At 41.9% G+C, this 13,993-nt stretch overlaps 1 protein-coding gene across 1 annotated transcript in view; it reads right to left on the bottom strand.

Moving 5' to 3' along the window:
* Positions 1 to 1,640: 1,640 nt before the first annotated feature.
* PIGN (phosphatidylinositol glycan anchor biosynthesis class N) overlaps positions 1,641 to 13,993 on the bottom strand; it is a 100,818-nt gene continuing 88,465 nt past the window's right edge. Inside the window, exons 27-29 of the mRNA XM_066545614.1 lie at positions 11,661 to 11,703; positions 10,209 to 10,261; positions 1,641 to 2,031 (exon numbers count right to left, since the gene is read on the bottom strand). Of these exons, the coding sequence (XP_066401711.1) occupies positions 1,908 to 2,031; positions 10,209 to 10,261; positions 11,661 to 11,703 (220 nt within the window). The 3' untranslated portion in view covers positions 1,641 to 1,907. The remainder of the gene's footprint in view (positions 2,032 to 10,208; positions 10,262 to 11,660; positions 11,704 to 13,993) is intronic.

Below are 13,993 nucleotides of genomic sequence, written 5' to 3'. Positions count from 1 at the left end.
CCAGCTGTTCAGCTGCTCCCATGAGTGAATTTGTTCTACAAACAGAAGTTCTGCAAAGCAGTCACTCCAGCAATGGAGACTGGGATGGTCAATGGCTTAGAGCTTTGTGTACTGAAGGGAAACACTGTGGCCAGAAGTCTCAAGACATCAGCTAGGGCACAGAAAGCTGAGGATGCAGTGAGTACCCACAATGACAGAGTATATGCTGTAGATACTTGTGGAGTGAGGCTAAGGTGAGGATAGCTCTCCACAGCAGACACTCACTGGATCCTGGAACAAGTGTGGCACATTCCCATGCCTATACACAGACTGTGCTGTAGTGGCAACTTTCCAGCTGCTCATGGCTGCTCCTTGCCCTGGCTGTAGGATACAACCACCAGCACCAGGCACATGTCCACCTTTAGGTGTGTAGTCTGCAGGTACAGCCTGTAACAAATACAAAATATCTGCTGTAACTGAGGCCAGCTGTGAGGCAACATGCCCAGTAAGACCACTGGACCATCACCTAGTGGAAAAAATTACTCCCTTAACAGTACTCAGATATTCTCACAAGGTACTCTGAAGCTGCACTGATGACTGCAGGCCCGTGATGCCATTTTTTTTCTAGTACCTAAGAAGCAGATGGAGGTTTGTAACTGGTTTTTCCCAGCCAAACTTCCTGCAGAGGGATGACTAGTTTTCAGAGTGTTAAGAGACATGTGACCATGGCCAAATGCCAGATGGCTGGAAAGAGCATTGGAGAAGCCCCCATGATGAATGTGTAGCCTTGGCTGCCAGGATCATGCACCATATGTATCAGCTCTTGGATAGAAAGGCCTGGCTGCCACTTGGGAGTGTGACACAGGGATATTACACAGCACAATTTTTAGTGATGCCATCATAGAATAGGCCAGAATGAACAACATTTTTTCTTTTTCTTGCTTCTCACTTGTAATCAGTAACCAAGGAATCTGCATGAGATTCATTGTGCAGCCATTACTGATGCTTACAGTAATGGAGCAGAATACAAGTGGAAAGAAAAACAAGGAAACAAAAAAAAAGCCTCCACATGGCTTCACTTTCTGAAAACCAGCAAATCCAGCTGCAGTTTCATGACCTCTTTGTGCTGATCTAACTCTGGGCTGCTATGGAAACAATCAGCCCTAACCTTCCTGCCCACCCTGTCATGAGCTAGCCCAGGGAATTTGACTGCTATTTAACCAGCTTCCTTTTCATTTGGATCATGAGTTGCAGCCTGTCCAAGCTCAGGAAGCAGCAGGAGAGCCCAGTCAGCAGCAGCAATTCACAGCAGGATGAGCTGAAAGACCTTGTCTTACAGCAACAGCCTCACAGCACACCAGCCTTAACTTGCCTCAAGATATGCTCACAGGTACGCTGACAGGGCTGGCAAAAAGCACGGCCCATTTTGGAGATATTCGTACATGTGTGCCACATCAGGTACACACAAACCAGCCATCTACCCAGACTGATTCCATCCATTCCTTAGTCTGGGAGCTGCTTATGCAAGACATGAAACTAAGCTAGAAGTCTGCAGACTCCTAATGAGAGCATGTATAAACAAACAGCTGGCAGCCAAGTTATAACAACAAAAAAAAGAAAAACACCTCCCCAAAAAACACAACCCAAAAGACAGCTGCCTATGTATTTTAAAATAAGAATTTTGTTGCTGTTGTCATGTTCAAGAAATGTGTACACTTGAAGAATAATCAGAGGCTTTTTTTAATCCCATATTCCCACTAGTATCTAAATGGCAAGCCTCAAATGCAAATTTCAGTCATGTGACAGCATTTAATCTGTATCAGCACAGCACTCCAATTGCTGGATGGGATTTTGGCACTCCAGTCCGTTAACCCTTATTTACATTCCAGAGCTGGAGGTTGCTTCAGAGGAAGTCTGAGGATGCTTCATCACATGGAATGGTGCTTATTCCTTCTGGGAAGTCCAAGTCTCCGTGTGGTTAACAGCTGGGCCAGTCCATTCATCACCATCATAAATATGGTCAGTGACATCACCAGCACATAGTGGCTGATGCTGTAAGGAAGAGACAGATAAAAAAAAAGTGAGAGAAAAATACAAATTTGCAGAGTAAAGAAAAAAAAGCCTGACATAAATAACCCTCTGAATATTTCTTTTTTTTTCCATTTTAAGTAGGCCTAATTGTTCACCTAGGATGTAATTTCATATACACTGCTCTTAGAAGACAAGTAATTATAGCAGTCCTGTCATGTAAAAACCCAAGTTATGACAAAATAAAGTGGTGGGGACAACAGAAAACACAACTGAACATACACCAAGTGAGTAAAAGTACCAGGTGTACTTTTCATTCAAATGGATAATTCAGTATATGTGAGTGAAACAATTGCAAAACTTTCATTTGCTGTCAACTATAACACAGAATCTAGAGAGAACTTGCCATCCGGCAGACATTGCTTGGTAGTAAGACAACTCAGATATTTATGTCAGATGAAGTGAACTTTTCTAGAGAAAACACTATCCTAGTGACAAATAGCTTTAAGAAAAAAAAACCAAAACAAAAACAAACAAAAAAAAAACCAACAAAAAAAAACCAAAAAAAAAAACCAAACCAAAAACCAAAACCCCACTACTTTGTCACTGAACATTGCTAAAATCTGTAGAATTCTGTGCTGTAGTAGCACATGCAAAGATATTAAAGAGATGAGTTCAAGAGTGGCTAATAAACACAATATGAAAGTGCAGCTTCTGGGTTAGGATGTCCTGAAGCCACTAAAGCCACCTGAAATGATTAAAAGTCTGACAAGCAGTGAGCTTGTTCTCCACTTGCTCAAATTCTGTTACCTGAGGTTCACTGGTGTTACAGATGGGCTATTTAGGGTCAGACTAAGATTCAGTCCAGGACATTCAGCATTCTGTGTTCAATGGGTTCAAGGTCCATTTGGAATTAAATCTGGCTAAGGATGTCAAGAATAACAAGAAGGGCTTCTTCAAAGACACCAATAACACCAGGAAAACTGCAGAAAATGTGGGTCTGCTACTGAATGGAGCAGGGACCTTTGCAACAGAGGCTGCAGAAAAGGCTGAGATACTGAATGCATTCTTTGTTTCAGCCTTCACTGCCAAGGCTATCTCTCAAGAACCCCTGACCCAGGAGATCAGGGGGAAAATCTAGAGGAAGGTAGACTTTCCCTTCATGTGGGAGAATTGGATTACAGGCCAATTGGATTCAGTCAAACCTGACATCCACATGTGCAGGTGCTTCCTCAGCAAGTTCACTGATGGCACAAAGCTGGGAGGAGTGACTGATACCCCAGAGAGCTGTGCAGGCCCTTAGAGGGACCTTGACAGGTTGGAGAGATGGGCAGCAAAGAACTGCCTGAGATTCAACAAAGGCAAATGCAGGGTCCTGCACTTGGGGAAGAATGACCCCAAGCACCAAGAACAGGCTGGGGACTGACCTGCTGGAAAGCAGCTCTGTGGAGACAGACCTTGGTGTCCTGGTGGACAATGAGCTGTCCACGAGCCAGCAGTGCATCCTGTGGCCAAGAAGGCCAAAGGTATCCTGGAGTACATTAGAAGAGCATTCTGACCCAGCCCCTCTGCTCAGCCCTGGTGAGGTACATCTGGAGAGCTGTGTCCAGTTCTGAGCTCCTCAGTACAAGAGAGACAAGGAGCTCCTGGAGCAGGTCCAGGGGAGGGCTAAGAAGATGATCAAGGGACTAAGAGACTGGAGCATCTCTCTTACAAGGAAAGGCTGAGAGAGCTGAGCCTGTTCAGTCTTGAGCAGAAACAAGTGAGAAGGGATCTCTTCAAGGTCTCTAAGTATCTGAAGGGAGGGTGTCAGGAGGATGTATGCAGACTCCTCTTGGTGGTGCCAAGGAACAGAACAAGAGGCAATGAGCACAAACTGGAATACAGGCAGTTCCACCTCAACATGAGGAAGAACTTTACTGTGGAGGTCACTGAGCACCAGAACAGGCTGCCCAGAGAGGCTGTGGAGTCTCCTTCCCTGGAGAGCAGCCATCTGGGCACAATCCTGAGTAATGTGTTCTGGGGGACCCTGCTTGACCAGGGAGGCTGGACTAGGTGACCTCCAGTGGTCCCTTCCCACCTCAACCATTGTGTGATTCTGTAAGATCTGTAAGATTGGGTACTGTTAATGTAAACCACTAGTCATTCAGAAACCAGAAATCTTCCAAAACCAGTGACATTTCAGGTTAGAGCTACAGAGGAAACACTGCTGCAACCATTTCCATTATGCATCCAGTGTAGCTTTGGTTTTTCTTGGGATTACTGAAGAAACTAGCACTCTGACACGAGAGGTACCCATACCTCCTGATGCACCCATACCTATTATTCCAAAGTAGATGGCTCTTTAGGACAAACAGAGTAACTTCAGACTCGATGAAGTGTGAGTTTAGTCACAAAAAAGGATTGCAAGGAATGCTTGCTGGCTTAATGACCTGGAATTTCTGCCAGAGGACTCATTCAGTTTAAGAGTTTAGCCACAGAAGAGCAGTAAAGCTCATAATGCCGACACTATCAATCCTCACAACCCTGAGACTGTGACAACTCTGGCTCTAGTCTAGCACAATTTAGACTTGTGAAGTGGAGAAGCACCATCTCTCCACAAAGCTGGGCTGCTAACCACTGTGAGAGAATAAAAGTAATCCAAAAAGTTCTTCCACAACCAGGGTGCCAGAAACCAAAGGACCAAACATAGAGAACATGACAACAGAGTTGATGCATGAAAAGGCTGAGATAAAAGCTTTAAGATTTTTCTGTTTCAGTTGAGTCTGACTAAAACACCTCACAAATGCCTTGCTCAAATGAATAGTTTTAAGAAATCAATTAGAAAAATCCACCATCATAAAAGGGCTCAGACCTGAATGAAGATAACGAGTGGCAGAGCAGCCACGTCTACAAGGGCCAAGCTCCTGTCCTGCTTCTGTGGGGAAGGTGTAAGAAGGGACACAGGGGGAGCATGAAGTCAAGCACAAAGCCTCCTGTCACCTGGGCAGCGCACCTTGGACTTCATAGTTCATAGCACATTTACAACAACAAAGATCAACTCCCTCAAGAGCTGCCCTTGAAAGATCACCTGGGTGTGTTACAACTTTGGTTTCAGTTCTCCATGGGAAAGGACACATTGACAGATGAAACTCAAACTCTTGCTGCAGTTATCTTCATGGCGTAATGTGGCCTTGGGGACTGTACATTTACCACAGGTAGATAAGGTTGCTGTTCCTAAGGGAACAGCCACTCTGGTAAACAGCTGGACACCTAGTGTCTCCTGCCTTACTGGTAACACTTCAGCTTTCCTTCTCACCTGGCACCAGAATTCTAGTTTTTCATGTAAGCAGCAAACACCACTTTCCTTGTAACCTTCAAAGAAAGTGTGAATGCAAAACCTGAAAATCACAAGCCAAGCAAAGACCCTGCCTTTATTCCCACAGATACCCCAAGAACATCACAAACCATGTATGGCCCTTAGACAGGCATCTGAGTTCCTGTGCACCCCCCAAAAGGAGCTCTTTCAGATGTGATCAGGATTTGGCAGGGCACAGGGAGGGGCTTTCTCAAAGCTAAAAGGTCTCTTCAAACTCTCCTTAGCTGCCTGTCAGTTGAGGGACTGGATCCTCCATACTTTTGTAAAGAAGAGAGTGTTGCACACACTTCTCCCTTGCTATACTGCACATGTCTGCATAGTTATGCTCCTTCAATAAAATATCAGACATTCAAATATATATATATATATAATACCATAGGGCACAATAAAAACAATTTAAATCTGGTTGTCATGTTAATTACAAACAGCCAGCATCTCTGGGGCTCTCAGCAACTGGCACTGCACTGCCTATGGGCAGCTCTGCCTGGTAAATTACTTCTTAGGCTGGGGTAATGCTGTATTTAAACAAAGAAAACCAGACTCTTACAGGTATATGCCACAACAGCAGTGTCAAATCTTGATCCCTATACAATTCAGAACCTGTACCCTTGACTGGATATGTAGTTACAGTGAAGGAGGTAATTCTCAAAACAAGCTTTCTGCATCAAAAGTCAAACCTGAGCTAATGAGAAGGAGTAGAAAGATTCTAGGCTCCAGGCAAATTAGATCCATGTGGAGGAAGAAGAGCCATTAACAGATACAAGAGAAGAGCATAATGGGGCACAGTGGGGCAATGCTTACAAAGGATGAGATGGCAGAGGTAGCAGGTGTGGGGGATCATGGATGATCTATGGTAAGGTGGCACTGTTCAATGGAAAGGTGAGTGCCCATGTAGGTATCAATGTCAACAGGCAAAGCTGGTGGTAGGAAAATTTTTTAATCAGGGAGCAAGACACCTGTTTCAGTGGCAAGGAACCACAAGGAGAACATATGAGGTACTACCACCTCTCGGCTCTGTGACAGTGTATATTGGTGAGAAAAAAGAAGATGAGAAGAATCTAAGATATTAAAAAAATCAGGGGGATAAGCGGTGGGAATCAATCTTGCTCCAAAACTTGGCTTTCTCCCAAGACAGGCTAATTCCTAAGATGACAGACCTGATTAGAAGCTGGAAAGACAAGAAGATGGAGTAAGTCACCATAGCAATTAAAACAACTAGGAACAAAATAAGTAGAACAAAAACAACTTGTGCTAAGACTTGGATGGGCACTCTTCAGAAGAGTCCAGAGACATTATTTCTTTGTGACATGCTCTTTGAACTGCTCCCAAGCACACACTGAGACCCCAGATTTAGATTCTGAATTTTAAGTTTCCTGCTTTTCCAGCCAGGATGCCACACCCTCTCTCCTCAGTTTCACCAAAAACAAATTGCAAGACTCTTGTTTTGACAGTTCAACCAAGAAGCCTCAGCACCCCAACCCCAAAATTGACTCCGTTATTCCTAAAACCTAAAAAACCCCAGTTTTGTGCTTTATTTATGTCCCCTGACCTTTGAAACTGCAGAAGAGCAGTTAAGATAATATCTTTATCTTCCAGCAGCTATAAAGAGAAGGAATAGTACAGTATGTGTCTGTATAGAGCTATATAATAGCCATATAAAGAACCTTAAAGGTTTATCTTTACTATCAGGTTATACAACTATTTACAAAGTGCATGTACTGTAAAGATATAGTAGCCTTTAAAGGCTATTTCTCTCTCTTTCTGGAAAACTACAGAGATAGATAAACATGTTTTAAGCTGCAGAGAAATTATTTTAGTGACAAAGAAGCTGAAAAGCTAGCTATTCCATTTGGTTCTTATTCAAAAATAAAAGGACCTGTCAGAACAAAACTCTCATGATCATGTACTACACACTAATACATCAAAAACACTAGGAAAATTACATTATTATTTTTAAGAAATTTAGTGGTGTGTTCTTCTGGGTCATATGATGCAATTCAGGTTACCTCAAGGTATATAGGTAGAGGGCAAGGTTAAGCACACCGCAGAAGTTTATTTAAGCTGCTGCTTTGAGTTCTGCATTCCCTGCAAGACTATTACCCCATTATTATATCAAAACAATGAAAAGCACTCTCTGAAAGACAAGCTTACATTGATTTTGGCATCGCAATTAAGAAAAGGGGCTTTAAAACTTTCTAAGAAGCCATAAATATTTATGGTAATTGATAATTTACTGAGAGGAGGGAATCAGTGGTGCATTGATAATTTGCTGAATGTGGTAATACAGGGCTGTATGTTGCATCTGTTGCTGCTCAGCATTTCATTAATGCACTGGAAGAATGGAAGAGGTAGAAATCTGCTTCCATTCAAAGACAACACTTATGTGACCTGGTGAACGCCACTGGGAGAATAAAGGCGTCATATTGTTTAGGCAAATGTGAGGCATAGTAAAATGTCATGTCACATGGTTAAGGCATAACAGAACAGGATGCAAAAAGCCAGGAGTTAGGGGTGAAATTTTTAAAAATAGAAAATGTCAGTTCAGTAAACAAACCTTACTTTCAAACAATAAGATCCACTAGGAAAGAAAACAAGGTGAAAAAGCAGTGAAGGTCTTTTTATTGCAAGGGATTTAAAGCCAGCTCATCTACATGAAACTTGGCTGTTGGAAAAACCAAATATTGCCTAATGAGTCTCCTACTCAACTTGCATATTCTTAGTAAGAGAGAGGACATGCAGAACTTTTGAATATGGTAGTTAGAAAATCCATGGAAAGCCCATCACTACAAAACAGGATGAGTAAGGAAACACATATCAAAGCTTTACAAATGTGGCACATACACCACTGAGCTCTGAGAGACTTGAGAGGAATGAATCTCCACCAGGAAATTAAGCTGCTGGTTTTCTACCTCTGATTTCACTGATGTGCTAACCAGTAACATAACACAAATCCAGATATTTTTGCAGACACACACATACGTACTTCCTATCAGTGTGACAAGAAAAAAAGAAAAATATGAGAGCAGCTGTCCCTAAAGACTTGTCGGATTCTCAGGAAAGCTTTGGCAACATGGAAAATGTTGCCTGTTGTAAGACAGGATATTTTCAGACCTTGCTGTCAAAGCAGCAACAGACAACACTGCAATGAGAATGCTACAGAGCTGTCACTGCACTTGCAACAGGAGGACAGGAAAGAGCTATGTTAGTATCTCACTCCCACTGGTTTTGGGAATTACCCAAAAGTTCATCTTCCCTTTCAGGAACAAGCAAAAAAAAAAAAAAAAAATCTTCTGCTGTTGCCTGCTAATTTTGCCAAGCCTGAGGATCACACATTAGAAATCTGCTCAGAGGAGAAAGTTCTGGTGCCAAAATAATGCTCATGCTAGATAAAGGAAGGACCACTTAGCTCCACACCTATGGCTTCACTTCCTTTCTTAAGCAACCTAATTATTTTTCTTATGTGCATATACACACCTACATATAAGACATATATAAAGAGACTACAATAAAATAACATAGGTGGTAGAGTCAAGCACTCAAAAGTCAAGTAATGATAGAGGTTGCCTGAACATTGAATATGAATTTCCATGTTAAAAATTAACCACAAATTACTCTTTTGAAAGGCCTTTTTCAGTGCTTTCTTCAGTGATCAAAACACACACACACGGAGAGGCAGAATTAGTGGTGCATAATAAGCTCTCCTAAACTCTTCAGAATAAGGCAACCTTCCAGCTCAAATAGATCCAGCAATGCATTGCTGTTGTAAAGCTCTAGCTATGAAGACCACGTATCAGAGAGGAAGCTTATGGGTACTTGTAACAATTTATACTATTGCTGCTAACTCCCTAATTAAAAAACTTCTTGCCCAACAGAACAGAAATTTTTGGAGGGCTTTAATATCCTTATTAATCTGCAGAGGAAATCAAACCAAAGGATGAAGCCCTCTGACTGACCATAAACTGACCACAGCAAGGAATTGGGATGCTAAAGTGACATTTCACTGTTTGATCTAGATGTACCTCTGCCCACTAGGAACCTCAGAAGGTAACAGTGAGCAGGAATTGGAGTTTCCAAAGAACACGTGCGTGCACACGCTGCTGGAAACAAAGGGGCTCACAAAAGCAAAGCACAGAGCACACGTAGACTAAACAGAATATTAACAATGGGTCACTATTCAGCTTCTGTTTAAATAACAGTGTCAAGTGACCAGATTGGCTGGATTAGAAACAATTTATATTCCCTAAGCTTACTACAGCATTTTATCTATTTTCACAACTCAGGGAAGGTAAATCTGAAATGTGCATTCCTTGTATTTGAGGTTAATATGACTCAATGCAAAACAAATTCTCTCATTTTAGCTGTGATTGCGATGTTTAAATACTAAACTCTTCCCCGGCTAGGGGGAGGATAAGTCCATGAACCTTGGTAGCCACCAACATATTTACACAAGGTTCTCTAATTCACAGTGAACTGTATATGGAGGCTTAACTAGATACAAGGTAATTAACAACTTCAGTAAATTGTTACTTTAACAGTGATTACAACTAATTAAAATGCAAAACATTAATTAAATACTTTTTGTGTAATTGCTCTTCAAACAGATCCTACTAACTGTACTTCTTGCCATGCCGGACCTACTACTTTGTGTTGCTCTGGCACAAGTTTTAGCTTGGGTGGGATATGTATATGTATGTGTGCACATGCTTAAAGTATGTGGAACTTCCCCAAAGCATTTGATTGAGCAGAGTAATTGGAAAAAATGACAAGAATTATGAGTAGATAAACAATAGTACGAACCCATGAAGCTTTATAAATGCAATGGAAGCAAAAAAAGGTACTGTACCTTGTGCCAATATCCAGCCAGCTTCCATAATCTTTAACCAAAAAGAAAAAATGCTAGGAAATAAAACAACTTTGATTAGTACATCAACACTGCACAATTTGAAAGAGAAAATTCAACCAAAATTTTTTCAGGCTGGTTACTCCAAATTTCTAATTCTTCACATAGAATATGCACAACACCTTTCCAGAATGATCATTTGGACCACAGTAAAGAATAGTTTAGGAACCAGAAATAGATTTAACACAGTATCAAACAAAAACATCAAGAGATGGACTAAGTTCTGTCTAGCTTGGCTTGCAAACACCAGAGAAATACCAGAATTTTTTCAATAAGAAAAGCCAAGCCACCTTATTGTTTGAAATAACAGCATGCCAAATAATGCATAGTGCCTAAAAGTTTTCATGGAATTTCAACACAAATGTCTTTGGGCAACTCTGGCAGTTCTCCACCTGTAAAGTGGGAATAATGTTGGGAGAAGATAGTTCTTACCTATTAGTGAATTCCCCTAATTCCAGTTGGTGGCCCCATTGATTCAAGACTACAAACATGTTCTCTTTTTGTTCTGCTACTGTCTCTTTTCTTACTTCACACAGCCACACCTTCTCCTTTTCTCACTCTACAGACAAATTAGCAATTATTTGGTTTTTACTTGCTGTTTTTCCTATCAGGTGGTATTTACAGATCACACTGTACTAAGAAATAAGATCAGGAATGCCTACTCCAAGTGATAAAACAAAACCAGCATGCATAAAGTGACAACACCAGCTCTACTTGCTGATTTGAAAAGGTTTCTATTTACCAGTGGCACTGCTTGATGATTTGAAGACAGCTGAAGTGGGCAACAAAACCACACTTTTAATCTGCAAAAACTGTGTTGGGGGATTGTTCAGCTTTGGGTTTTTTCGGCTAGCTTGGTTTGTGGATGCAGGTTTTCTGAAGATAGCATTTCCTGACAGCTTACTACAAAGGGCACAAAGTGTCTTTATGGATGTGCTGATCTCCTGGATTCTGACAAGTCGAATGGAGTTGGTGGGTAAAGCATTTCTCCTTTTCCTCTCTTTTTCAAGACAAGCTGGGGTGGGTAAAAGGTTTGGAATTCCTGAACTAAATTAACTAAACCCTGCACACAGCTAAAACTTATATTCTTGTTTAATTTTTTCCAAGGAATTTGATCATAAAGCACATGTTGAACTCCGAATGTTAACTTATTACTTCATTTTGTCTTTTATTATTATGAGAACATTGCTTCTTCAGAAGCATTAATTACATGAAATTTGAAAAGCAGTGATTGGAAGAGTTTTATCTCTAAGTTATGCTAGGATTTCAATCCAATTCTCTGCCCTAGTTAGAAAAACTTTGAAGTCTGAAACAAATTCAGATCTCTCTTGATGGAATTAGGAGAACTCTCTGCTTCTTGATCTTATTTGAAGAGAATGTGCAACAACAACTTACCAAAGCCATAATGTCTGAAATCACAAGAACAATGAGGAAAAGGCTGCAAAGAAAAAAACCCAGCAAAGTCAGACCATCAACCTTTCTTTATGGACACAGCTATTAAAAGAGCTTATTAAAACCCACAGAAGGAAATTAAATAAAGGTATAATTTCTCGCATTTGTTTTCAAACAATCAGGTACATTTCAATCTACTAGAAAACAATTCAAATACATGACTAGGACATCTGGCATGTCCTTTATAATTTCACATTAATAGGGTTTCAATCTTGCAATGGAGAAACCTGAGTCATTTTTTGGAGAACAAAAGAATCTTACAAAGAGCATCTGGCCCATTCTTGATGCAGAGAGCTATGTGCTGGTTGGACCAAATAAAGCTGATTTAGGAGCTTCATGATGGACTCAAGAGTGAGCAAAGCTGCTTGGCAGGTACCTGAACCGTTCAGTCCCACCCTGCTGACAAGCACTCTTCTGGGTCAGAGGCTGCTAAAGGAGGTGTTTGCCCTCTTCCAAATCTTGGGATGCCCATAACCTGCTCTGGGAACACCCAGCATTTTGGTGGTCTGCTCCCAAACCATGGGCCTCTTTACAGGTAGCAGTTAACTTCTGGAAGTTAGGCTTAGGCTAGTAAAAGGAACCAGAAGGGAGGAGGCAGAGCTATTTTTTCCCCCCCATTAACCTAATCTTCTTTTCCTGAAACCATGTAAATCCTAAATTACATGAAAGCAATTGCTGTAACTGGTTAAAACTGGTTTCTAAGTTAATGACACTGAAGTAATGTTGCAAACAGCTGACCCATTAACAAAAGCCTTTAACTAGAATACAGCTAATTTATCAGTACTACCATCATAAAACTACAAATGTTTTTTTGGAAAATGTCCTGCTGCAGCATTGCATGGGCATGTACTGGGGAGGTACCCATACCAATGTCGCCAAATGAGGAACTTGCTGATATTGCCTACATCAGTTGTGCTTCATTGGTAAATCAGGATGCAGCAAACCAACTGCATCTCAGACACAGGGAAAGGCTTCTTTCTCCTAACCTATGGCTCAGATAAACAGGATGTTGCAATAATAGTGCTTAGGAGGCACTCAGCTAGAGGGATTTTTTTTATAGGCAAGCTCCAAGAACATATTGGGACAGAATATTTCCCACTGGAAAAAAAAAAATCTGTAATCAGGGACTTTAGGAGCAATTTGTCCAAATCACAAAAATGCACTTTTTGCCGTTTTGAACTGCAGGAAGCCTTTCTCAACAGAAGGACAAGACTAATTTCAGGGCATGTTTATACACTGCAAAGACAAGATTGTTCCCAGCGATGGTTTAATTTATCTAGCAGGGGCAGCAACCGCAGTAAGGAGTGCAGCACAGACTTCAGGATGCGCTGACAATCAGAGCACAACCTCTCTGGGGATCCCGGGTGCGTCTTGCGGTTTCTGCCTTGTTCCCAGGCGGATGCTGTGGCACTATCACTGCATTTGTTACCTGAGCCCAGCTAAATGAAGCTGGCACAAACAAGAGACAGAGTTACAGCCACAGCCTCATAAAGTGGCACAGAAATACTTGTGTCCCCTGGTTTATGAAGGCAGTATCATTTCCCCTCTCACACACTCCGATGCACATTCCACAAAAGTTTGCAATATCACCAGTGCTGCCAAGGCAAGCATTCACAAATTAGGAAATGCTGACCTTTATGATGCTTGAGCCCTAGAAATGGAAACCACTAGCTGGTCATCTGAGCAACCCCAGGTCCCCAATGCAGCCCTGCCCTTGTACAAGCCTTAGGGATAAGGATGAATGCCCTTCCGTGGGGATCCAAGGACGACGCAGGTACGGTGTGCACACAGCTAAGGCAGAGCAGGTGAAAGGGGTGGGGAGTGTCGTGCTGCCACTCCAACAGGGAGTCAGATTTTGGGCTTCCTCACTTCTCTTTGGTAGTGGGTGGTTTTGTACAAGGACTCAACAAGCAGGGTCAGGCAGGAGGAAAGCAAACTGAAAAGCAGAGGGCATCACAACAAGTGAGGGCAGCTTCCTCATGCTCAGCTGAGCAATGTGCAGGAGAAAGTCCCTGAAGTCCTCCTGCCACACACAAGCAGGACTTTTGGTCAACCCACACAACATCCCACAGTGACAAAATCACATGGCTGTCAGGGACCTCCTCCATCTCAGCACCATCCATAATATCACACGATGAGTGGAGGATTCAGTCATGTGCACTGAGTCTGCTGAATGGGGTGAGCAGGGCTGACAAAATAAAAGTCTTGAGATGGGAAAACATGTTTCATGTCTGGATACAGCACTCTGTGAAGCTGGGCACCCATACTCTGAAAAG

The sequence above is a fragment of the Molothrus aeneus genome, chromosome 1 (genome assembly GCF_037042795.1).
Source record: "Molothrus aeneus isolate 106 chromosome 1, BPBGC_Maene_1.0, whole genome shotgun sequence".
NCBI lineage: Eukaryota > Metazoa > Chordata > Aves > Passeriformes > Icteridae > Molothrus > Molothrus aeneus.
The sequence above is the reverse complement of the archived record's forward strand: the minus strand, read 5'-3'. Positions and strand labels throughout refer to the sequence as shown.